This window comes from Sceloporus occidentalis, unplaced genomic scaffold (assembly GCF_023333645.1).
Source record: "Sceloporus occidentalis isolate IW3139 unplaced genomic scaffold, rSceOcc1.0.p SCAF_8, whole genome shotgun sequence".
Classification (NCBI taxonomy): Eukaryota; Metazoa; Chordata; class Lepidosauria; order Squamata; family Phrynosomatidae; genus Sceloporus; species Sceloporus occidentalis.
Window position 1 is genome coordinate 33,570,421 of NW_028316988.1, and position 26,470 is coordinate 33,596,890.

Sequence of the window (26,470 nt, forward strand, 5' to 3'; positions counted from 1 at the left end):
GCGTTAAGGCAGAGGCCCCCAGCCTCACCACAAAGGGCCCGGCCCCTCAAGGCAGGCAGGGCTGTGGGTCCCTCCCCTCCCCGCCATGTGCCACCCTCATTGCTGACCATGGCACCGGGGAGGGGGCAAGAGACCCCTCCTGCAAATTCAGCCCAAGTCCTGGCCAGAGTTCGAGAAGCAACGCTGTCCCAGCATGAGAGAGAGAGAGAGAGAGAGAGAGAGAGAGAGAGAGAGAGAGAACGCACAGATAGCAAGGAAGAGGGAAAGAGCGAGCGCATGTTCCTCCCAGCCATGTTCCCCACTGACCCCCAGCTGGCACATCAAAACTTGGGGGGAAAGAGAGAAAGAGAAGGTCAAGGAAAAAGGATAACCCCAAACCTGGCCCCCAAAGGGCCCCCACACCAGCAGCGCTCGCTCGCTCGCTGTCAAGATCTGCGGTCAGGCCGGAGAGTTTTCTCATCTTTTGCAAAACACAAAGAGAGGAGCCCGTAATGCTGGTGCGGATGAGGATGCCATGGGTGGGAAGGCAAGGTGGGTAGAGGCAGCACGCGGGTGAGGAGCGCATGGGCACAGGAGCCAGAGAGAGAGAGCAGCCAGGAGGAGCAGGCAAGGCGAGCAGAAGGGCAGCAGAGGATGGCATCTCCACAAACAGACAGACAGACAGACAGACAGACAGAGAGGCACATGCGGAGAGTGGCAGAGGAAGGCAGGGCAAGGCCGGCATGCGGCAACCACATGAAACCAACTGCTGAGGGAGAGACGAGAGAGAAAGAGAGACAGAGAGAGCACCGCCTCTCTCACTGACACCCCGCTGGGGACTCACCATCCTCGGTGGGGATGTAGATGTTGAGGTACAGGCAATCCTCATTGGGGTCCTGGATGTAGGTGGCCACAATGTCCAGGTTGGAGGTGAACCAGATGGGCAGCATGATCTCCGGCACGGCTGTGTGGATGTTCTGGGGGCACACTGGGGAGAAGTGGGTGGCATTTCGGATCCCCGACCAGGAGGGCGGTGGGTCGGGGGGCATGAAGCGCTTCTCCCCGATGGGGGGTGCCGCATAGGGGACCCCCAAGTACTGGTCCACGGGCCCCAGGATCTCGCTGGGCAAGGGCACTCGCAGTCCCCGCAGCTTCCCGTAGTGCGTGTTCACCGTGGGCGAATAGGCCTGGCTCTCCATCTGCACCACGGCCGAAGCGAAGCTGAGGATCCAGAGCGCCAGGCCAGCCTCCCAGCCAGCAGCGGCCACCTCGGTCACTTGTGAAAAGGGGGAGAGGAGCGGTGGGCACCAGAGAAGTGACCGCCACATGGTCTGGGGAGGGTAGTGCCAGGAGCCAGACCTCAAGCAGACTCTTGGGGCTCACAGGACCCCCATGGTGGAGCAAGGACACTGTCCGGCAGGTGAGGAGACGGGCCGAAGGGGGTCAAGGGCAATGGCCAGTTCCTTCTCTAGAGCCCCCCGCCGGCTGCCAATGATATTGCCCTTCTAGCTGGCACAGCTTTCCAGAGATGGGTGGCTCTGTGAGGAGAAGAAACAGGAGGTTAATAGGGCTGGGGTTTGTGGGATGGGAGAGATTTAGGGGGCCATTTCAGCCTCTCCAATACCTCTAGAACATACAAAAGAACAGCATTAAAATGGAATCAAACTACTACCAGCAACATTTCAAATTCAAAATGATAAAAAGCTGTTCAAAAAAAAAAACACCTGTAGAGTTAAAATAATAAAACCAGTATAGCACCTTGTTAAAAGTCCTTTCTTTAAAAACCTTCCAGGGAGAACACTGAAAACTGTTGCTCTGCAAAGGGAACTTTAATTTAAAAATACACAGCATCACGGCAAGTACAGCTTCTGGGATTGTCTGGAGGAAAATGCAGGGCATCACAGAGCCAACATGGCAAAGTGACCATAGCCAAGCCAGATACTCTAACCTCAGGGGAAGGCAATGGCGCACCTCCTCTGAGCAGATCTTGCTAAGAAAACCCCTTGATAGGTCCACCTTTGTGATTACAAATCTGGAGACCATTCTGCCTTTGAAACCCACTGGATAGTACTTTTTTGTGGGTTTTTCAGGCAATGTGGCCATGTTCTAGAAGAGTTTATTCCTGACATTTTGCCAGCATCGGTGGCTGGCATCATCAGAGAAAGATGCTGTCAAGATGTCAGGAATAAGCTCTTCTAGAACATGGCCACATCACCCCCCCCCCCAAAAAAAAACACAAAAAAGAATGGATGCTGCCCATGAAAGCCTTTGACTGCCCACTTGGGGCGAGTCACACACTCTCAGCTCCCCCAAATCCCATGATAGGGTTGCCATAAGCCAGAAACAACTTAAAGACACACAGCAACAAAGAAGCAGCAGCAGAGGCCTGTGGGCTGCCATGTCAACGGGGTCTGAATTCCAACTTGAAAGAAGCCGCCGGTCCTTATCCCTAAAATAGGTTTAGCGGCTTGGATAGCTCCTTTCAATTTCAGACTAAAACCTAGCATAGATTCACCACCCAAGTGGCACAGGTGATGCCACTATGGAGAGAAGGCCTGCAAATAGCATCAGGAGTGGAGGCTGCAGACCTGGCTGGCAATTGACTACCCAGTTAGATGGGTCACTGGTCCAACCCAGGGAAGCTTTCCCATCTTATAGAGAGAGAAGGAAACGCTAGAGCTCAGGTTCAAACACTGTCCCTGGGGTATTCTTCCCCAGCGTAAACACACTCTGTATAAGCTCAGATGACAGAAGTGTGTCCCCATGTGTTCCAGACAGGGCAAAGACTTGCAGGCCGTTTTGAGCATGCACCCCTCTCTTTCACAGCCAGAAAGACACAGTCCAAAGTCGAAAGTAGGCAATTTGCAATATCGACCCATATGTGATCCATGCCAGCAAGCACCCAGGCTGCCCGAGTAACTTTTATAACCAAAATCACCGTTCCAAGAGAGACAATGCCAAGCCAAAGCAGAAGCTGGTGCGTTTTTGTGCCTCTCAGACCTTGCCTAGCATTTAGACTGGTATTTCTCTGGACCGAACAGATCCATCCCTCCATAAAGCTGACATTGCTTGGGCCTTGCCTACCTGCGCTCAGGTGCCTGACAGCAATTAGCATCTTTACCTCCAGCTGGAAACAGCTTAGCAGACTTCCCCGCTTTCGTAGCATGAATCCCAATTTTCTGTTAGCATCCTCCATCGGCCCAAATCCTTTCATATGTTCCATTCTTCCTCATCCTATATTGGATAATGGCTTTTCCGTGCCAGGACTTTTAAAAGCTTGCTGAACCTGGCAGCGTGAGATGCATTATTGTGAGGCAGCATGCATTATGGAGATACCCATCGGGAGACGCAAAGTAGGCAAAGCCATACATTGTGAACCAGACCAAGCTATGGGATTTCAAGTGCTTCAGATTTCTTCAGATGACAGCTGCTTTCCAATCTATAGGCTCCAAGTTTCTTCCATTGTCAAGCAAAGCTTTTCAGGGGAGTCTGATAAAAACAATAACAATAACACATAACAAGCTCTTTGCATGGCAGCTCCTCAGACACGTTCCTCCTTACCAGCCATTTGGAGGGATCATGGAGGCAGCGGGGGCAGAAGGGAGCCTCACCATCCAGGGTTCCCATTTCTTCCAGGAGCCAAGTCCCAGGGGAGGAGGCGGCTGGGAACCACGGTGGAAGGAGGGCCCTTCCTTCCCTTGAACCAGCCAGACAGTCCTTTGGGGAGGCCTTGCGTGCAAGGGGGGGGGGGTCCTCCGCCAAGCCACGTCCGAATTACTGGAGCATGAAAGAAGGTCCCCGCTGCAGAGGTAGCTCTGGGCAAACGGAGACACTCGCTTGGATGGAAGGAAGGAACAGAGAAGGAAAACGATCCGGAAAGCCGCTTTGGACGACATCCAAGCCGGGACTGGGCCAGCGGGGAAACCAGAATAGCACCAGGGAAGAAGCAGAAGGCCAGGCATGCTGATCAGAGGTGGGAACCATGTAGCACAGCATCCTGCGCCTCGCTGTGCCCAAGCAGGTGTTCCCTGGGAAGGCCACAAGCTGGACATGGGTGCAACCACTGAATCCTCCCCCATGATATTCGGTGCAAATTGCCACCATGCTGCAACATGGGGAAGAGTACATCCACAAAGTAGAAGGAGGGGAGCTGCAAACCGACCATAGCTGCATCCGCACTGCAGGAATAATCCGGTTTGACACCACTTCAACTGCTGTGGCTCAAGGCTATGGAACTGTAGGAACAGTAGTTTGCTGCAGCATCGGAGCTGTATGTGAGGAATGGACTGTCTTCTTTCAGTCTCAGCGGAAAGCAGCTCAGGCTGAACTTAAACAGTGGAGGGCAGTGGCAAATCTACCTCTTCCTTTGCCAACACTGAACTCTCCTAGCTGGTCTTGTGGATGTTGGAGGGGCAATGAATTCCCAGCTTTTGGCAGCAGAGAAGCAGCCAGGAAATTATGTTCAAAATTATACTGGTGGACCAGGAAAGGGTTTGCAATGTGGAGCTCCCCCAGACAGGCCAAATGCACTGGGAGGGCACAGAATCTGTTGACCTCAGAATTCATAGAATCACGGAGTTGGAAGAGACCCCCAAGTTCTCCATTCTGCAATGGAGGAATACAAAATTAATGCATTCCTGACAGATAGCCATTCACTTTCTGTTAAAAAAACCTCCAAAGGAGGCTTCACTGTCCTCCAAGGCGACAGCAGTGTCTCCCAATGTCAAACAGTTCAGGTGGAATCGCTTTTCCTATAATTTGCATCCATTGCTCCAAGTCCTAGTCCCTGGAGCAGCCGAAAACAAGCTTGCTTCATCCTCAATATGCCATCCCTTCACATAGTAAACATGATGCATGGTTGTTGTTGTTGTTTGTATTAAAAATAACCAAAACAACTTTTCTTGGACTATTTTCTGGCAAACCTGAGCACCAGAATCAACATTTTATTCCTACTCTTTGCTAGTAGTTTTCTTTTTCATTCTGAGACTTATCAGAACAAAACAAAATCTCCTCTTCTCCTTTCTCTCTCCTTTTTAATATTGTTATGGGTTACTGCATTATAGTGTGATAGTGAAAAAGTGCATTTTCATTCATGCACTATAACTAGGAATTTGTTTAGAAAAAGGACAAGATTTGTCTTTCAGGCTCTAAGACCATCTGAGCAAACCATGATTTAAAGAGGAAAAAAGTTCTTTGGAAGGGCTCTAGGACAGATACAAGAAATTATTCCCCCTAAAAAAGAAAGGAAGAGGTAACAACAACCAGCAAAATTCAAGGAGTTATTGTATGAAAACACACAACGTTTTAAACTAATCTGTTCAGGGTGTTGTTCTGGTTGTTGTGAGCACCGCTTCTTAGGCACCCAGCGCACTCAGTCCTGTGCCAAAAAGCATTGCAAGGGTTACCCTTAAAGGACTGAAGAAGAGTTGTTTCCCAGCATCTACACTTTGCGATCTGGCTGCCGGGAAAACATGATTTTGCAACCGCGAAATGTCTGGATGGATCAGTGAAGTCAACACAACCCTCTCAAATGTGTTTGTGGGAGCGTCGAGAAAAAAATGGTGCCTAGAAAGTCCCAAATGATCAGCGAAGGCCTGAAAACTTTTGCTGGATCTTGCTTAGGATTTTGTAGACAGGAGATGGCTGAGAACTGTTCCTCCTCCTTTGCAAGAAGCAACTATTCAGCCTTCCCTTTGGATCTGGAACTTGTAGACGGTAGTTGATAAACGACAAGAGTTTTTCAGCACGTTTATTGCTCCGGCTTCGCAAACGCCAAAAAACCCACCCCTTTTCCAAAGGCATAGAGTGCCAAAAGCTTTCAGTGCCATTATCTTTTTGCTTTCCCAAACTCGCGCATTGTTTCCCCGCATGCTTCCCTCGGGATATTTAATCCTTTTATTTGCCTCCAGGATCCTCACGGACTCAACGTTTGCCAGTGTCCTGAAGCCAAACTCCGCTCCTTTCTTCTTCCCTGTTGCTCCAGAGAAGGACTGGAACCCAGCGGCAAAAACTGCAGGGGAGGTGATGATTTTGGCTGGATTTCTGGAGAACTTTCCCCGCAAGGAAGTCTCATTTGGCGGTGGGACAATCTGCCTCGGCAAGCGGCAGACTCTGTTTTGCAGGAAGACTTTAAAGCAGACACTGGATGGTTGTCCAAAATGCTATAGCTGCATCCTCCCTCCATTCAGGGATGTAGCCAAGGGGGGGGGGGTTCTTGGGGTCTGGACCCCCCTTCCATTAGAAAAATGAATGGTGTGTGCTGCTGCACTGCCGCACCCAAGCCCCATTATAATGGTGGCACTTAGTCTGGACCCCACCCTTCCTAAAATCCTAGCAACGTCCCTGCTCCATTGGATGGACTACATGATCTCCAAGGTCCCTTCCAACAGCCCCAGCAGCGCCTAAGGAAGCCCTATTTGGCACGGTCTTTTTAAAAAGGCTGTTGTTCTAGGTGTTCGCCTTAATTTGGGAAATTGTGGGAGTCCCATATCATGAGAAATAAAAGGGCTTTTTCTGCCTGCCCTTGTCCTCTCTGTGGATTGAAGCAGCCATTTGCTGCCCTTGGTCAAGATTTGCTCCACAGAGCATATGAGTGGGCATCCTCATTATCATTATTATTATTATTTGGATCCCGCTCTTTTCCCTGAACTGGCACTCAGAGTGGTTCAACAATATTAAAAAAAACAATACATTGGGCCCTTGGTATCCTTCGCTAGGGTTTGGTTCCAGGACCCCCCCCCCCCCCGGATACCAAAATCCATGAATACTCAAGTCCCATTATATGCAATGGGGTATCATCATCATCATCATCATCATCATCATCATCATCATCATCATCATCATCATCACAGTGGGCCCTTGGTATCCTTCGCTGGGGTTTGGTTCCCCCGTGGATACCAAAATCCGTGGATGCTCATGTCCCATTAAATGCAGTGGCATAGTAAAATGGTGTAATAGAAATCATAGTATCCTAGAATCCTAGAGTTGGAAGAGACCTCCAAGAAGGGCCCTGATCCAGTCCAAACCCCTTCTTCTGCCATGCAGGAACTCTCAATCAAATCATCCCCACTGACAGATGGCCATCCAGCCCCTGTTTAAAGACCTCCAAAAAAAGAGACTCAAAGGCAGCATCTTCCACTGTCAAACATCCCTTTTATTGTCAGGAAGTTCCTTCTAATATTAAGGGGGAATCTCTTTTCCAGGAGCTTGCATAAACGTCCTTTATATAAAATGGCAAAGTCAAGGTTTGCTTTTTCAGAAGGTATATTTAAAACATTTTTAAGCCGTGGATGCTTGAATCCGTGGATGAGGGCCAACCGCACAATTAAAAACATAGAAAAGAAGTGCATTAAAAAGAACGGAGCAAAGACCAATGGTTGCCTCAAGCAGAGAAAGGCTAAAACCCAGCCCCAGAGGAAGAGAGTCTGGTCCTAGATCTTGGCAGCCTCCTTCTATTGCAGGGATTGCAGGGCAACGGGAAAGTAAAATCAAGTCACCTTTCGACTTATGGCAACCCCATGGCTTTTTTCATAGGGTTTTCTTGAGCAAAGAGTCCTCAGGTGTGGTTTTGCCAATTCTTTTCCCTAAAATACAGCCTTGAGGCACCTGGGATCATGACTCTGGAAGATCAGGGTTCAAATCCCTTACTTTGCCCTGGGAACCCAGTGGGCGAACTTGGAGGACTCCCACTCTCTCAGCCTCAAAGGCAAGCCAGAAGAAATCTGGCCGAGAAAACCCTACAACAGGGTTGCCAATAGGCACATAACGCCAAAAGCTTATTGCAAACAAAGACATAAATATTGACGCCTGGTTCCTCCCATCCAGGGGCTTCTTCTTGCCTCCATCGCAGATGCAGAAACTGGACTCCCCTGAGCCCTTTGCAACTACAGATTGCTCACCATGCTAAAGCCCAGCCTGATGCCACTCTGGCATTAATGCCGCACCCCAAATGCATGGAAAAATGTTCACCACGGCCCTGGCTTCTCACAGCTCTCGGTGGCAAGATGGCAGCGAATCCTGCCCCTCTCTCCAAGCCTTGGCACCCATGCGCATGGAGCAGATGCTCCTGCATTCCAGCGCCAGGCCTTGCCGGGAACAGGTCCAGGCTGGGCAGCCGCTTCCCTCACATGGAGGGCACATGCACATGGGCACGGGCGCCACAATCCCCACACAACTGGGAAGTAAGCTGCTCAGGTAGGAAACCTTCTCAAAAGAATCCTTCTCGCCTGGGGAGGCAATGGTGGTGCAGGCAGAAGGAGGCTTTCCTTCTCTTGTCACATATCCTTCTCCCTGACCTGATGTTTCTTTATGCACAAGGCAAGGAGGAGAGAAAAAAGGTCAGGCATTCAATGCTTAGACTTCTCTGCCTTCAGTCTGTAGAGAGCTCTTGTAGCACCTTTGAGACTCACTGAAAGGAAGAAGTTGGCAGCAGGAGCTTTCCTAGACTAAAGCCTAAGACCAAAGTAGATTTAAGTCTGCGAATGCTCATGCTGCCAACTTCTTTCTTTCAATCAGTCTCAAAGGTGCTACAAATCTCTCTACATACTGATCCCACAGACTAACACGGCTATACCTTTGAATTCTCTGCCTTCAGTCCAACACATCACAGAATCATACATTCATCGAGTAGCAAGGTACCCCAAGGGCCATCTTGGGAAGGCCTAGCCCCTTCCATCTGCACAGGAATCTATGGCTAAGGCATCCTTGAGAAGTGGCCCTCCAATCTCCATGCAAAAACCTCTAAAGAAGGAGAGTCCATCATCTTTTGTAGGAGTTCATACCAATATTGAACTGCTCTTCCTCTGAATTAGTTCTTCCTAAGGTTTAGTTAAGAAGTCAGTGGGAGGCATAGTGGTTTGGGGACTGGACTATGACTCTGGAGACTAGGGTTCAATTCCAATCCACTGGGTGACCTTATTATTATTATTATTATTTATATCCCACTTCTCCAAAGAGATCGAAGCAGCTAACAATAAAACATCTTTAAAATACAATAAACATGCAAAGCAAACAAGTCACACTCTCTCAGCCTCAGAGGAAGGCAATGGCCAACCTCCCCTGAAGAAATCTTGCCAAGAAAACCCTATGGTAGAGTGCCTTAAGGTCACCGTAAGTCGGAAACAACTTGAAGGCACACAACAACAGCAGCAGCAGCAACAACAACAGTCTTAGAAGTCAGCCTCAGGGGAAGGCAATGGCAAATCTCCTCTGAATAGGTCTTGCAGAGGAAACCCCATGATCAGGTCACCTTAGAGTCGCCATAAGTCAAAAACGACTCAAAGGCACACAACAACAACAATAGCAAGGTTTTGGTTGGGATCTCCTTTCCTTTTCCTTGGAATCAACGACCCTTTGGACCAGTAGCCTCTCCCAAACCCCAGAAAGAGTCTGCCAGAGTTGGCTGCCATGCAAAGGCTGGAGGAGAGCTTGGAGAGGCCTCACCTCTGCTCCTTCCTTCCTTCCTTCCTCTTTGCAGAGCACTGAACAGGTGGCTGCTGTCCCTTCAGTACCACCTTGTCCTCTTTGAGCATGCAAAGATAACTTTATTATCTTTATAATGATATTAACTATTATTGTTAATGAGTGGGGAAGATCGGAAGGAGCCGGGAAGGGGGTCTGCAACAAACAGGCTCTGGAGGAACAACAGCCAACTTGGGCACTGCCTAAAGCTCACCCAAGGAGCAGGAAAGTGGCAGCAAGGCCCTTTAAAGCTTTACAAGGGAAGGCATCATTTGCAAGAGAAGGAAGCAAGGAATCATAGAATCCTAGAGTTGGAAGAGACCTCAAGGGCCATCAAGTCCCATCCCCTGCCATGCAGGAATACACAATCAAAGCACCTCAAACGGATGGCCATCCAGCCTCTGTTTAAGAAGGATCTTGTTGCACATGCCGTACATGCTGTTGCCTGTTCATTTTGATGCACATTATACATGGGGTTTCTCATAAGCAGGAAAAGAGCAAAAGGGGCAAAGAAGACAATCCGCAATACTGTCAGATTACAGACTTTGAAAGGGCCAGAGCCCAGATAGCTGGCTTTCCTTGCTGTCAACTGAGGTCTCCCTTTCCCAAGGGGCAGCAAAGCTCCACCATGTGCAAGCCAGACCGCAAGAAGGCCAGAAGCCTTAGCAAGGCCCTGGGAGGGAGAAAGGCCTGCAGAGGCCTCAGGGCCCCCCAAGGAGCCTCCGTGGAGGTTTCCCGCAGCAGCATCCGCCTCAGCTCCAGCATGACGTCAGCCTGCTCCAACATGGGGACAGCCAGCCAGCCAGGCACGCAGGCAGCCCTTTTGCATGCAGCCGGTAAGCTGCCCTGGCTCAGTGTGCGGGAAGCAGCAGCAGCAAGATCCCTCCACCAGCCACAAGTTGCCTGCAAATCGAATTTCACACTTGCGCACCCTTGGACACAGAACGGGTGTGCTCCCTCCTCCGTAACAGGAGACAACCCTTCCCAAAAGACATCAGCCTGCATGGCTTTGTCACCCCTTCCCTGGACGTCCGGACTTCCCAAAAGACCAGGGCTGTGATATCCTGGCCTAGCCTCAGTTGACCTCCCAGGCCCTGGGGAAGGGGCTTCTGTGCAAGAAGGCAATCCCAAGCAATCCCACACCATTCAGACACATACCCTCCACACTTGTCACTTGTGAAACCCACATTGCCTCTTTTCCTCCATAGAAACTTGTGTGCATGGTCTGTCCCTGTCCAATTGCAAGGAGGAGATCTGAAGTGCAAAACTGGATTCCACTCCCTCCTCATGAATTTCCTCCTTTTACTTTAAATGCAGCCTTTGAATCAGCAGGGGCTGGTGTAAATAGACCAGGAGGCCTGGCCTTTTGTGGGATCAACTGATGATAATGATGATTCCTTTTCCCCAATACTAAGGTAGCTTGTATGTTAAAAATTACTTAATTAGATCCATGCAATTTCTTTTTACTTTGAGGGGGCCTGGGGCTTTTGGCAGGGTTCAGGGGGCAACTTTTGGGTCCCAAAAACTGTATGCAAACCACCAGCCAGACATTGCCCATCCCTGCTTTACATTTTTCCTGTTGTTGTAATTTTCAGGGTTAAAAACCTTGCCTCTTCCCGCATTCATTGTTAATTTTGTTTCATTTCCAGGCAAGGCTAGGGGAAGGCAATCCACTTCCAACGCAAAAAGGATTACTTGTAATCTTTCTGGAGAGGGGCTAGATAGCTTTTGTCATAGTCCCAAAGGGGCCCATGACCCAAAATAAAGGCAAAGACCCAGTGCCCCATAAGTCAAGGGACCTTCCCAGACTCTTGTGTGGCTAGAAAAGGAAGATTCCTGACCCCAAGGCAGACTGTCTTACAAATTCAGGTCTTTCTCTTCTACCTAGAAGCCAATCCCTGGGATCTCCATTGAACTGAGGATGCCCTGCCTGCAAAGCAGAGACTTCAGTTGGAGGAGGCAAGGCAGGGAGTGAGTTTAACACTTTGGGGTGCATCTACACTGTAGAAATAATGCAGCCTGACACCACTTTAAATGCTGCAGCTCCATCCTAGGGAATCCTGGGATTCTTAGTTTTGTGAGGCACCAGTACTCTTTGGCAAAGAAGGCCAAAGACCCTGCAAAACTGCAAACCCCAGGATTCCATACAGCACTTAAAGTAGTGTCAAACTGAATTATTTCTATAGACTTGACCCTGGACATTCCTTCAGTCAGTGGTCTGACAGCTGCAACATTCTCCTGATACAACTCAAGCCACTGGTTCCCAAACTCCAGTCTTTTGGATGTTTTTGACTTCAACTCCCAAAAGCTCCACACAGCTTGACCAACAGTCAGGAATTCTGGGAGTTGAAGTCCAAAACAAGCAAGATTTGGGAACCACTAAAAGCTATTGTGTTCTGCTTTCTTTGGCATCCAAGTACCAAAAGTACTGGATTGGCATTGGCATTGGCTTGCCCACCAGCCTCTGCCACCTTGGCAGCATTTCCTGGTGCAACTCCATTTGGGTTGTGGTCCTCAAAAGCAGGGTGTCCTCCAACTGGGAGCTAATCCACCCATTATGAATCCCTTTTGTAGTTTTTCTCTCTGCCCACCTGGAAAGGACATTGGCTCCAAGCCACTCCTTCTCTGATCCTGGAAGTTTATTTTGGGATGCCCTGCCCCCTAAATGCATGCTGCAGCACTTGCTTGGTTCCCAGCTGGATAGCTGCATCATTTATGCAACCAGACTGTTCTCAGGGGCAGAGAGAAACAGAGGGAGAATATACAGAGCTGATTGCAACGTCTGGATCAGTTGCACATTTCCCAGCTGTTACAAAACGCCGAGCAAGAGGGAAAATGCATGCATGCACCTTCATCTGCCATTGAACATCGTGCCAAAGCAATGGCCTGCATGTGTGAAAGAGCTCAGATGAATTAAATGTACCACATATGTGAAGCTTTTATACCAGTAGTGGTCATGTGGAGCAAGCAGGTACATGGGGCCAGGCAGTCTATAGGTAGCTATGTTCCCCATTTCCCAAGTTGTTCAGACTGAGAAGCCAAGCCAGGATCTAGGACCAGGGAGCATCCCGACTGAGGCTTTGCGTTACCTGAGTTCAAGGCGCCAGTACTCCCTTTGGCCGCCCACATAAAGCAGCATTGAGCCAGACAGCTGCTCCCTCCTCCAACAAAACACAACAGCAGGATGGAGATTCGCATACCTGAGCCCTTCTGCATGGGCTCCCTATTTAGACCCACGATGCCCTTCACCGCAGCAGCAGACATTTCCAAGGAAAGCTGTTTGCACATTCGGATGAGACCCGTTGCATGAAGAATGAGTGCAATGCAAGTGGACCAGTTTTGAGCCATCAGCCAAAGTGCAACTCTCAATGGACCAAGACAGAGCCTTGCTGGCATCACAGCCAGAGGACCCGGATTCCTCTGAGATGCTAAAAGGAGCTGGGCAGCTGATGCAGGGCCTGGAGTCTCTGGAAACAGACCCAAATCTCCTCTGAGCATCTTGCTAGCTTTGTGTCCAGAAATCTAAAGGGACGATAGGACAGCACAAGATTTTCTGGATTCAAGAAATGGGAGTGGTCCTTGTTTTCTCCCTTCCAAACTATTCTTGGCAACCACATTCCCAGTCTTACCCAAGCACAAACACTGGACTGAGATGGAGAAGGGAGGAAGGATGTTCATGAGAAATGCATGAACCAGCAGAGTAAGATGTGAGCATTTCCCTTGGAAGGATGCCACACAGGACACAAACAGGCAACCAACAACACCCAACTTGCATTTCCCTGAGTGCAGTCCAAAAAAAGGACCATCAGCTAGAGCAGTGGTGCTCAACCTTCCTAATGCCACGACCCTTTAATACAATTCGTCATGTTGTGGTGACCCCCAACCATGCATCTCAGTTCCTAAGACCGTCGGATATATGTGTTTTCCGATGGTCTTAGGCGACCCTTGTGAAAGGGTCATTTGACCCCCAAAGGGATCGTGACCCACAGGTTGAGAACAGCTGAGCTAGAGTTTTGTATAGCTGACAGCACCAGCCAATAAGACTTGGCACTCCTCTTGGCACTGTCCATGTACCATTCTCAGTCATCTTTCCTTACAACAGCCCTGTAGGGCAAGCAAGCATCCTTTTCCTTCTTTTGCAGATAGGAAACTGAGAAGAAGACAGTGTGCTTTGCTTAAGACTGTCTCCTGGGGAGGTTTTGGCTGAGGTTGGACCTATATGGGGGAACTGGGCCAGTCATCTGCTCCACACCAGTTCTCTGGAAGTGCCCTTTGCCCAAGAAAAACCCAGTTGCAGGTGCATGGCTTCTTTGTTCTGGACAAATGAGTAAAACAGCAGCTTGCTGACCAGCCACAGTTCTCAAAGACTCCAGGAAAGTGTCTTTCTGAGGATGTGACTGGTGGGGCTACAAACTGAAACCAGAACCTCCAACAGGTGAAGCGAGAACCATGCTCCCACCCTGAGTATGCGCCATGACTTTTGACCATACCACCACCATCCTCTCTTGCAAAGCGGCATGCAGTGGCTTCTGTGCTCAGTCCCAGCCCGCCTCGGCCCTTGTGCTCTCCTCTGAGCCAAGGAGATAAGCTAAGCCCTTCCTCCGGCTGGAGGCCCTTCACAGCCTCACTGCCCACGGACCCTGACTGGCAGCCAGGGGAGTGCGAGAGGGCAGGGGAGATCTGCCAGCTTTATCGAGCAGGAAAAACATCCCTCGTGGCTATGGGAAGCAACTCCCCATTTGCCGCAAGGGCCCAGTCCTTTCCTAGAGCGTGATGCCATTAACTTTGTTGCAAGCCAACTAAGGGCCATCAGCTAGAGTCTTGCATGGCACTATCCAATACGACTTGGCATCCCTCTTGGCACTGCCCATGTGCCATTCTCAAGTCATTTCCCCTTACAACAGCCTTATAGGATGCAGCAAGTATCCTTTTCCTTAGTTTTTTTTGTGGGGTTTTTGGACTACATGGCTGTGTTTTGGAAGAATTTATTCCTGACATTTCACCTGGGTGGCATCTTCAGAGACTGGTGGCATGGAGATGTGGTGTGTGTGTGTGTGTGTGTGTGTGTGTGTGTGTGTGTATACCGTGTGACTCGTGGACTTTGCATCCTTTCCCTTCTTTTGCAGATGGGATGCTAAGAAGAAGACAGTGTGCTTTGATTAAGTTCTTTGCTTAAGGCTGCCTTCTGGGGAGGGTTTGGTTGTGTGTGTGTCAGGATACGGAACAACAAGTCACAGAATTCTCCAATTAGCATGGCCATAGATTTATGGGATTTAGATCATAACACTCCAGAAAGGTGGGTTTCATGCATGCTATCTTTGCAGGCAGAAGGTCACGGGTTCAATTCCTGGCAACCTCTCCAAGAAGGTCTGAGAAAGAATCCTGCCCAAAACCCGGCAAAGGGCTCTTGTATCTGCTGGTCAGTGCTGACAGTTCTGGTCAAGATGGACAAAGGAATCAACCCGATTGCAAAGCAGCTTCCTATGCCCTCCAACGCTGTCCTGAGATTCTTGGAAACATTGCATGATACAACTGATATATGAATAAACAAGCAAAGCATGCTCAAAAGCACCAGGCATGTCCACACACACACAGCCCTCCACACTTTCCTTACAACAACCCTACAAGGAAGGCTAGGCAGAAATAAAGAGAGAAAGAAGAGAAAACAATATTGTTCTTTTCATGAAGAGCAGGATACACAAATCATATGGGTACTACATGTCCCAGAATATTCCTCGCTAGCAAACAGAGGCACACACCCAGAATTGCACCCATAAAGACCTCCTCCAAATAGGAATGGTGGCTTGTTTTAATTTTAAGCCCCAAGAATCTAGTCTGATCTATGACGCTAAGCAGGGTCAGCCCTGGTTAGTACTTGGATGGGAGAACAAACACCAGCTAAATACCAGCTGATGTCGGCTGCGTTTCAGAAGAAGAAACTGGCAAAAGCACCTCTGAGTACTCCTGTATGAAAAATTCATGGGGTCACCATAAGTTGACAGGCGACATGAAGAGACACAAATGCCTTGCATTGTACACACAACCTGCAGCCTGCCCTGGAAATGCAAAGCAATAGGAAGTTGGAACTTTCCCAACTTGGAGCGAAGGGAGAGAGGCGGGTTCTGGGTCACAGACCAATCTTGTGAGGAAGACCATAAAGCTCAAGAGCCAAAGAAAATGCAAGAAAGACCTCTACAATTATAAGGCAGTCATATCAGCCTGCCCTCTTTAACTGTGTGCAGCCTGGAAGAGCAAAGGATAGACCAGACCTTCCTTCCTTCCTTCCTTCCTTCCCTGCCTGCAACACACCTAGAAAGAAACCTAAAAGTCCAGCAAGAAATCTGGGATCTCTCTCTCTTTCTGGCTGCATCCACACTGGAGAAATAACCCAGTTTGGCACCACTTTAACTGCCCTGGCTCAAGGCTATGGGATTCTGGGAGTTGGAGTATGTTGTGGGCTCAGAGCGGAGCTACATAGGGCCTTCCCAGCTTGCATCCATCTCTTCCACTCCACCAGACAAACAAAAAGGTGCCCTTGCACTCAGCAACTCCCCCCTACTTTCAATGCAAAGACCTCCTTTTTTTTTTTGCCCCACCAGACCCCAGGGAGGACTGTGGCTCTGATCCGCCCATTGCACAACCTCCAAGGCAAAGGGTCGGGTTCATGGCATGGTGCCGCCAGGCCTAGGCAACCCCCCAAAAAGTAAGCAAGGAGCCAGAGATGTCACCTCTTCCACTTGGCAACTCCTGATTTCTGCTTCAGGGCCTTGGCACACTTTGGAAAGGCCAAGGACCCCCTGAAGTAGCCACTGGCCTCCTCTGGGTTTCTGAGAGATGCCAACCCATCCTCCAGATCTCCAACCTTTTTTGCAAGCCAATGGAAGCTGGTGGACTTCATGAAGAGAGGGGTGGGAAGAGATACGAGTCCGCTCCAGATTTTAATCCAAATTTTGCAGGAGCTAAGATGCTCAACCCGTCTAGAGAAGGATTTGGGACCTTGCATTACTCACATCACCTATGAGGCCACCATGAAGCCAAGCCACTGGGCAACCACACATATCCCAAAAAGAGCCCCTTGCCTATATCCTGAGGGCAACATGGAGCCCACCAGCCTCTATGGCACAAAGAGGGTTCAAGATGGGAGGGAGGCCCTCTCTCTGCACATGCTCAGGGGCACCCAGCTCTCCAGCGGCCTCCCTCCTCCTGCCATGCCCAAACACACACATGGACATCAATGCCAGCTGGGCAGTGGCCACATCCCCCTTTTGGCCTGAAAAGGAGCCCGGGTGAGCCTGGCAAGAGCCAACACACCTTGCCTGGCACCACATCTGGCAAAGTGAAACAGTGCCCCAAAGCCTTGCCCTCACAGCTGCTGGGCAGTGGCCACATTTCCCTTTCAGCCCCTCAAATGAGCCGATATAACCCTGGCAAGAGCCAACACAACTTCGCCTGGCACCATGTCTGGGGATAAAGGAGGGTAAGCAAAGCAAAGTGGTGGCAGGCCCCAAAGCTTTGCCTTCATGGCGGCTCTCCCGGGCCCTTGATCTCAACCACCATCTTTGGAGAGGGTGGCACCAACACATTTGCCTGGCAAGGGTCTCTTCTCATGGACCCCTCGCCTTTGCAGGCCTCACCCGCAGCATCAGGATGGAGGATGCCCGCTGTCGGGGCTGCCAAGGAGAAGTGAAGGAGGGAAAGAGGGAGGGAGGGGGCAATGCCAAGGGGGGGATGCTGGCTGGACAATGCCAAGGGGGTTAATGCAAGGGGCCTAATCTCAGCCTGGAAATGCAAAGGAGGTTAATGCCAGTGGGGGGTTGATGCAAAGGGGGTGAATGCAAAGGAGGTTGATCCAAAGGGGCCCATTGAGCCTAGTAATGCAAGGGGGGCAATTCCAAGAGGGGGTTAATGCAAGGGGGGTGTTAACGAGAATGGGGTTAATGCCAGGGGATTGGCAATGCCAGGGGTGGGTGGGCGGATTTAATGCCAAGTGAGGGGGCAATGCTAAGGGGAGGGGGTCTGCTGGTCGGACAATGCCAAGGGGATTAATGCAAGGGAGGCAATGCTAAGGAGGGGGGGTCATGCCAAGGGGGTGGGCAATGCCAAGTGGGGGTTAACGAGAAGGGGGTAAATGCCAAGGGGCTGGCAATGCCAAGGCAGGGTTAATACCAAGGGGGGAGGGCGTAGAGGGGCCCCCAGAGTGCTGGGGGGCTGCTTTCGGGGGGGAGGCCCCCAATCTTTGCCTGGGATGCCTCCCTTGGCCTCCGGAGGGGGCGGGGGCGCGCAAGACTGGGCCGGGCACGCGCACGAGGGACTCCCCCCATCGCCACCCCCCAGCCCCCATCATTTGGGGAAAAAAGGGGGGGATGGAAGAGAAAGACCGGGGAAGCGATGGAGACAGAGGCAGGCAGACAGAAAGGGGGGTCTTCATTTTGGAAAAATCAGCCCCCCCCCGAAAGAGGCCTTTGGGAAGAGGAAAATGGGGGGGGTGATGAAGCCCCCTCCTCCTCCTCCTTCCCCGCACCGTCTCCATGGCAACGCCGGAGAGACCCGGGCAGACTGCAAAAAGCCGCCATCCTTTTGCAAGCCCTTTTTGCATCCTAAAAGAAAGGGGGGGGCAAATGGGGGGCGCAGGTGCAACGGAGGGGGGGTTAAAATGATGTCTGGAGGGGGGGTCTTCAGCCCCTTTCAGTCCGTCCACACGCAGAGACTCACCCGGGGCTGATGCGGGATGGTCGCCACCGGAGCCCCCTTCCTCGCCATGCCTTCCTCTTCTTCTTCTTCCTCCTCTTCCTCTTCCTCTTCCTCCAGCCTTTCCAGTCTTTCCAGAGGAAAGATTATTATTTTTTAATGTTTTTTAGGGAGGGAGGGATCCAGGAAAAATGGGGGTCGTCGAGAAAGGCTGCAGCCTCCTCCGCCTCTGCCGAAAAGGAAGAGAAGAAGGAGAAAAAAGAAAGAAGGAGAAAAAGGAGGAGGAGAGATCCCCGCCCCGGCCAGACTGCGGGAGCGCGCCCACGGCCCTCCCTGCGCGCCCACGAGGCCAAAGAGGAGGAGGAGGAGGAGGAGGAGGAAAGGGGGATCTTCCAAGGGGTAACCCCTTCCTCCCCAAACGCCCCTCTTCCCCCCTCTTTACCTCTCCTTTTTCTTGTTCTTTCTTGCAAGACCCCCCTCCTCTCCAAGAGTGACCTTTGACCTCAAGGAGGGGGGGAGGGAGGGGGAGGGAGGGGTGCGTTTGGAGACACTCCCCCCGCCCCATAAGTTGACTTCCCTCCCCCTTCCTCCTGTTGGGGGGATTCTGAGGCATTCGCAAAAGAAATGCCAATTGGATTGCAATGTTGGCCAATGCTGTTGCCATTTCTTTGCGAAGGCTTTTGCAAACCATGTCGCTCTCTGGCAGGAGTGGGCTTCAGCAAGAAGAGACACAGGCCCCCCATCGTCCCAGAGGCCTGCCTTTTTGGAAGCCCCAAGCCCCTTCCTCAAAAGGGGAAAGCCTCTGTGAAAAGGGCAATGGAAAAGCTGGAGTGGATTCCCAGCCCCACTGGCATGGGATTTCTCAGGCAAAGGCAAGCCTTAGGTCCTCCTTGGAGAGAAAGCCATCTCTCCCCTGACTTCTGGCTCAGCACCAGCGTTGGATGTTGGACTACAACTCTGGGAGACCAGGGTTCAAATCCCGGCTCAGCCATGGAAACCCAATGGGAGACCCAGGGCAAGGCACACTCTCTCAGCCTCAGAGGAAGAGAATGGCAAACCTCTTCTGAACCAATCCTGCCAGGAAAAAACTCATGAGAGACTGGCCTTAGGGCCTCCATAAGGCAGAAATGAGTTTAAGGCACACAACAACAACAACAACAAACGTTGGGGGTCTCCCCTTAAACAATTGATGTTGATCATTTTCATTTCATGGGTGATATTTTAATATCGTACTGGTTTAATGCTATTTTAATGTGCGCGTTTGTACGCTTGTAATTGTATGGTTTTAATTTGTAAGCCACTCTGGGTTCCAATTTTGGGAGAAAGTGGGATAAAAAAGGAGGAGAAGGAGAAGAAGGACAAGGAGGAGAAGAAGAAAAAGAAGGAAAAGAAGGAGGAGGAGGAGAAGGAGGAAAGAGGAGAAGAAGGTTAAAAAGGAGGAGGAGGAGGACAAGGAGGAGGAGGAGGACAAGAAAAAGGAGAAGAAGAAAGGAGGAGGAGGAGGAGGAGGAGAAGGACAAGAAGGAGGAGGAGGAGAAAAAGAAGGAGAAGAAGAAAGAAGGAGGAGGAGGAGAAAAGGAGAAAGAGGAGGAGAAGGACAAGAAGGAGGAGAAGGAAAAGGAGGAGGAGGAGGAGAAGGAGGAAAGAGGAGAAAGGGAAAAAGGAGGAGGAGGAGGAGAAGGACAAGAAAAAGGAGGAGGAGAAAGGAGGAGGAGAAGGGCAAGAAGAAGGTGGAGGAGGAGAACAAGAAGAAGGAGGAGTAGGAGGAGAAAAAGAGAAAAAGAAGGAGGGGAAGGACAAGAAGGAGAAGAAGAAAAAGGAGGAGGAGGAGAAGGAGGAAAGAGGAGAAGAAGGTTAAAACGGAGGAGGAGGAGGACAAGGAGGAGGAGGAGGACAAGAAAAAGGAGGAGAAGAAGAAAGGAGGAGGAGGAGGAGAAGGACAAGAAGGAGGAGGAGGAGAAAAAGAAGGAGAAGAAGAAAGAAGGAGGAGGAGGAGAAAAGGAGAAAGAGGAGGAGAAGGACAAGAAGGAGGAGAAGGAAAAGGAGGAGGAGGAGGAGAAGGAGGAAAGAGGAGAAAGGGAAAAAGGAGGAGGAGGAGGAGAAGGACAAGAAAAAGGAGGAGGAGAAAGGAGGAGGAGAAGGGCAAGAAGAAGGTGGAGGAGGAGAACAAGAAGAAGGAGGAGTAGGAGGAGAAAAAGAGAAAAAGAAGGAGGGGAAGGACAAGAAGGAGAAGAAGAAAAAGGAGGAGGAGGAGAAGGAGGAAAGAGGAGAAGAAGGTTAAAACGGAGGAGGAGGAGGACAAGGAGGAGGAGGAGGACAAGAAAAAGGAGGAGAAGAAGAAAGGAGGAGGAGGAGGAGGAGGAGGAGGAGAAGGACAAGAAGGAGGAGGAGGAGAAAAAGAAGGAGAAGAAGAAAGAAGGAGGAGGAGGAGAAAAGGAGAAAGAGGAGAAGGACAAGAAGGAGGAGAAGGAAAAGAAGGAGGAGGAGGAGGAGAAGGAGGAAAGAGGAGAAAGGGAAAAAGGAGGAGGAGGAGAAGGACAAGGAGGAGGAGGACAAGAAGAAGAAGGAGACAGAGGAGGAGGAGAAAAGGAGAAGGAGAAGGAGGAGGAGGAGGAAAAGGGGGAGGAGGAGCAAAAGTAGGGCAAGAAGAAGGAAAAGGAGGATGAGAAGAAGGAGGAAAGAGGAGGAGGAGGAGGAAGAGGAGGAGAGGCCCCTAGGGTAAAGGGTGTGTGTCTGTCTTTCTGCCTGATGTCTAAGCAAAGGCTGTGGCGCTTGTGGGGCCATGGCTGGGCATCCAGAGAGCCCACTGGGCCCGAGGCTTTCGGGGAAAGGAAGCCCTTTGCCCCGTTCCCAGCTTCTGGGGTGGCAGCAGGGGCTCCTACCTCTCTCTCTCTCTCTCTCTCTCTCTCTCCAGGGCTGCTGTCCAAGGTGCTGCGCTGCTTTCATCTCTCTTCCTTCCAGAGCCAGGCCCAGCAGGAGCATCTCACATCACAAGCGCCAGGAAGAACACATGGAGCACATCCTATAACTGGAAGCAGAAAGCGCCCATGAGCATCAAAGGGGCCTCCTTTCAAAAACACGGTTTCCCCCTTTCCATTTCCATCAGGAGGTGCCTTCGGAGGCAGAGAAGATGCTGAGGGCTCTCCGTCGCTGGTGGGCCTTTAAGTCATTTCTTAGGGTCTTATGGTGGCCCTAAGCGCATTGCCTGGGGTTTTCTGGGCAAGATTTCTTCAGAGGAGGCTTGCCATGGCCATCTTCTGAGGCTGAGAGAGTTTGACTTATAATAATTTCTGCAGTTTGGATGCACCTGAAGCCCAGCCGAGAAAATCCTAGGTTAGTGTTGGTACAGTTCAGAGTAAACTCAAAGGCACAGAACAGCAACAAGGGTTAGAAAAAGGACTGGTTGCGGTTGCGCTGACCCCATAAAATGAGCCATACATACCATAAGCGCAACCCTCGAGAGAAAGGCAAGGAAAGGGACCTCTGCGCTTCCAAGGACCTTCAAAAGGAAAGGCAGATCCAAAGCCAAAGGGACAAGAAACGGAGCCGGCAAAGGCAGAGCCTCAAATGCTCCAACATCCTTTTTGCTCTGATCCCCAGTCTCTGATGAGAAGCCTTCATGCGCCGCAAAACTTCGCCAACAAGCGCTTAAAAGCACCAGTGTCTCTGTAATGAAAGGTGACACCTTTGTACCTCTTTTCCTCGCTTCTCTGATATGACCATTTTTTATGACACGGTTTCATTATTCAGCGGCAAAACAAAGGCCCCGCAAAGCCAAAGGAACGAGAGAAGAAAGTGCCAGATCTCTGCAAATTACATTTCCGTGCAACATAGATGGTGTTTTGAATTGCAACTTCTATGTGTGTGTGTTGTATGTGTGCAAGAGAGATTGATCCCTATCTACGCAGCTCAGCTACATAACAGTACATTTAAAGCTCTGAAACTTTACAAAGCCAAAGGAAAAAGTCTGCAGAAAGGTGTTGCTGCGCAGAAGGACAACGTTACAGCGCTGAAAGCGGCGCCATTTTGAAGAAGGTCCGGCCTGCGCTCTCCCTTCGGCCATTTGAGATCCTGGCCAGGAAAAATCTAAGGAATACTGGAAGACAATTCACTTTCAGACTCGGGAGATATTAAAAATTCAGTTACACCTGATCCTAAACTGTTGCTTTATCTATAACCGTATTTAGTAAGACATAAGGAAGGAAATGCAGAAGAATACTGTTGTATATGGTTACGGCAACCAGAGTATTATTGACTGCGAAATGGAAAGGAGAGAAAGGTCCGGAAATAGGGAGATTGGCTGATTAAAATGTATAAATTTATGGAAATAGATAAATTGTGACTGTGTTATTATGAGGAAATACCTCCCCCCCCCCAAAAAAAAAGGTATGGGAACCACCTATTGAATACTTGTATAAGGACCCTAAACGTATTATTGGGTTAGTTAATAAGAATGTGTTGTTAGTGAAAATGTATATGAAGGAGAAGATTTGTATTGTGTGTGTGTGTGTGTGTGTGTGTGTGTGTAATGTAATGTATTTTAAAGCCCCTCTGAAGAAACCTTGTCAAGAAAACCCCATGATAGGTTGCATTAGGGTCACTGCAACTCGGAAATGACTTGAAGGCACATGACAAGAAGCTAAAGTCAAAGGGCCTGCTGGCCATAGATGCTCCTTCTGGACTAAGATCCCCAAAGTGTTGGAAAGCCATCGCAAACATCATAGAATCATACAGTCCTAGAGTTGGAAGAGACCCCAAAGACCATCCAGTCCAACCCCCTTCTGCCATGCAGGAAATCACAATCAAAGCATTCCCAACAGATGGCCATCCAGCCTCTGCTTAAAGACCTCCAAGGAAGGAGACTCCACCACAATCTCCAAGGAAGGAGTGTGTTCTACTGTCCAACAGCCCTTACTCTCAAAAAGTTCCTCCTAATGTTGAGCTGGAATCTCTTCTCCTGGAGCTTGCATCCATTCCTCCATTGGGTCCTATTCTCTGGAGCAGCAGAAAACAAGCTTACTTCATCTTCAATATGGCATCCCTTCAAATATTTAAACAGGGCTGTCATATCACTTCTTAACCTTCTCTTCTTCAGGCTAAACATCCCCAGCTCCCTCAGCTGTTCCTCATAGGGCTTCATGGTTTCCAGACCCTTCACCATTTTAGTTGCCCTCCTTTGGACACACTCCAGTTTTTCAATGTCCTTTTTGAATTGTGTGGCCCAGAACTGGACACAGGATTATTCCAGGTGAGGCCTGACCAAAACAGAATAGTGGCACTATTACTTCTCTTGATCTAGACACTATACTTCTATTGATGCAGCCTAAAATTGTATTGGCCTTTTTAGCTGCCGCATCACTCTGTTGACTCATGTTCAACTTGTTGTCTACTTGGACTCCTAGATCCATTTCACATGTAGACTCATTCAGCCAGGTGTCCCCCATAATCCTATATCTGTGCATTTCATTTTTCCGCCCTAAGTGCAGTACCTTACATTTCTCTGTGTTGAATTTCATTTTGTTAGCTTTGGCCCAGCTTTCAAGTCTATTCGGGTCATTTTGAATTTTGATCCTGTCCTCCGGAGTATTAGCTGTTCCTCCGAATTTAGTGTCATCTGCAAATTTTATAAGTATACCTTCTATTCCTTCATCCAAATCATTGATAAAGATGTTGAATAGCCCTGGGCCCAGGACAGAACCCTACTGGACACCCCACTGGTCACTTCTCTTCATGATTTCTCTCCTTCACATGCGCACAGGCCCAAAGAGCGCACAAAGGAGCAGCCACACGTTCCAGGGAGAGGAAAGAGAAAGCCAAACAATGCTTATTTATTTATCACCTATATAATGCATCCATCATTATCTATTTATTGATCTCTGGAGAGGTCAGAATCTCTGCAGAAATGGCCGGACATTGCGTCTGCATTCAGTCCAAGTCCCTACAGGTCGGTATGCATGTGTGTGCATGGGCACATTGGACCGCACAGTATTGCCATTCATTGCAAAGGCTGTGTAACACAAAGCCTTACCTCCCCATGTGGAGATCTATACTGTGCAACTGTGATTTGTGCGCCACATTTATAGATGTTTGCTTTTTTGTATGACTCTTTCTCTCCAGATATCTCAGGACAGTTTGGGGAAAAACTTACCTTATATACCTTATATGTATAAGTCAAGGGCAGGTTTGGGGGCTAAAATTATGGATTTTGATACGATTCGTAGGTTAGTCGAGGATAAATCTTACCATTTATACCTTCTGAGACCTGAGAGAAGGTGCATCCTGATAAGCAAAGAGAGGGATGCTTCCCACACTTGTCTATTTCTTGCTATTCCTGTGCGCTGCACGCACCAATGACCCATCACAGGAATTGACTTTTTTGGGTGCGTATGCATAGACGGAATTGCGTTTATGAATCGTTTGCCACATTACCCCAGCCATTAAGTATAGCTTGAGCATCCCCCCCCCCCAAAAAAAAAAAAAAAATAGGTTGGTGGAGCTAATGAGTCAAGACTTGGAGAAGGATCAAACCGTCTCCAAAACCCAGTTCAAGCTCTGCAAATCTCTCAGAAATATCTGCCCAGCAATTGGAAAGCGAGGGAGCTTTGGAAAGGGCTGGGGTTGTGCATTTGTGCGTCAGAAAGAAGAGACAGCAAGGGGCATCTTAAAAACACTAGCCCAAAATGTTGGCGTACAGCCGGGGCTAAAACTCTGGGCCTTTGGAAGAAAATAGCATGGATAATATGATCCGGCCATCGCCACCTTCCCTCCTCCAGCCTTCCAGGTTCCCTTTGATCGCTTTGATAAAATCCTTACATTTTAGATGGGCAGAAACCAATTTACCCCAAAACAATATAGGATCTTGTGGCCTATATCCCTGGTAAATTTCAACTTGCTGGTGCTCATCGCCTCCATAACCAATGGCCATATAAGCGTGGCAAAATGCAGGCAGATCATTGTAGGAAATGGTAGTTTCCATCCTTCCAGAGACGTAGGCCTTTGGTAAAGTTAAGGAGTCTTAGTGTAGTAGAATGGTTAACATTCAGATTTTCACGAATGCTCCGGAGCTGAAGGTTATAGTGCTGAAATAAACTAAGAGCAAAGGTGGCTATTTTAGTCCATGTCAAATTCTCTGTTTAGGGACGTACACAAGTCTGAATGGCTCCTAACTTAAGATTTTAACCCAAATAAAAGGAAGTACTGCATGGACAGTTTGGGGACAGTAAAACAAAACAGAGAGGTGGGAAAATATATTATTATTATTATTATTATTATTATTATTATTATTATTATTATTATTATTGATGGGTTCCCCACGAGGGATAGTGACATATGTGAATATTCAAGCGAAAATACAGGGGTGTAAATGTTTAATTCAATGTGACCAGTGAAATTTGATTTCTAGTTTTCTTTGTTCAAAATGCTATGAAAGCTGGGTTCACTTTGAATTCAGGGCCCCAGTAATTTGGATGAATTTCCTACTGGGTCTCCCTGCTGATTTCTGGGTTTAAAATAACCAATCATCAATAATCTATAACATTAGTTGCACACCAAACCTCCTTGCAGCCCCAGGCTTTCCATTCCTAAAAGGATCCACTAGGAGGAATGGGGATCCCAGTGTGGGTTCCCAGCATTGGGCAACCAGACCATGCGTCCCTGCCAACCTTGGCATGAGGAGCGTTTAGCAAAAACCCAATAGGAGGAGGCAGGCGTCAAAAGCGGAGAGGCTGGGAGCTGTCAGGCTGGCTTAACCCAGGAGCCAGTTAGGGCTAAGAGACAAGGGCACTAGCCTACCCTGACAGTCTCGTTGCCCAGGGCTGGCTTTGGCGTGCCAGCTGGGGCAGGAGGCAACGGGGGTCCCTGCGTGGGTCGGAAAAGCGTTGGCATGACACCGGGCACAGAAGGTGGGGCAGAGGAAGAAAATGCCACGCTGTCGGGTGCCGAAAGCAAGACAAGGCGGCATGGCACACTTGCAAAACTCAAGAGGCCAGGCCTTTCTGAGCAGCAGGCACCGTCTGCTGCAAACCAGGAATACTCTACACATTTTGGGGGGAGGGGGGCTGCAGCCAGGTAGTTTAACAACACAAATATCTCCACCCTTAAGAAAAGCCAAACACAAAGTCTGCTTTGCTGGCACTCTATATCAGTGGCACTTCCTCCAAAAGTAGCCGTAGTTCCCATCTGCACAACATGCGCAGCTCCACTTCTTGTGAATCAAGAGTGTGATGCAGCAGCTAAAAAGGCCAATGCTATTTTAGGCTGCCTCAATAGAAGTATAGTGTCTGGTGCCACTCTATTCTGCTTTGGTCAGGCCTCACCTGGAATAATACTGTGTCCAGTTCTGGGC

General features: G+C 49.5%; 1 protein-coding gene across 4 annotated transcripts in view; it reads right to left on the reverse strand.

Annotated features, from left to right (window-relative positions):
• Positions 1-18,500, reverse strand: part of NLGN3 (neuroligin 3) — a 40,256-nt gene extending 21,756 nt beyond the window's left edge. For 3 of the 4 annotated variants that reach the window (XM_089536150.1, XM_089536149.1, XM_089536147.1), the window contains exons 1-2: positions 18,151-18,500; positions 824-1,517 (exon numbers count right to left, since the gene is read on the reverse strand). In XM_089536150.1, coding sequence (XP_089392276.1) covers positions 824-1,307 — 484 coding nt within the window. In that variant the 5' untranslated portion in view covers positions 1,308-1,517; positions 18,151-18,500. Of the gene's footprint in view, positions 1-823; positions 1,518-3,100; positions 3,168-18,150 lie in introns of those variants that run through there. The other variant, XM_089536148.1, reaches the window with a different exon arrangement.
• Positions 18,501-26,470: the final 7,970 nt, after the last annotated feature.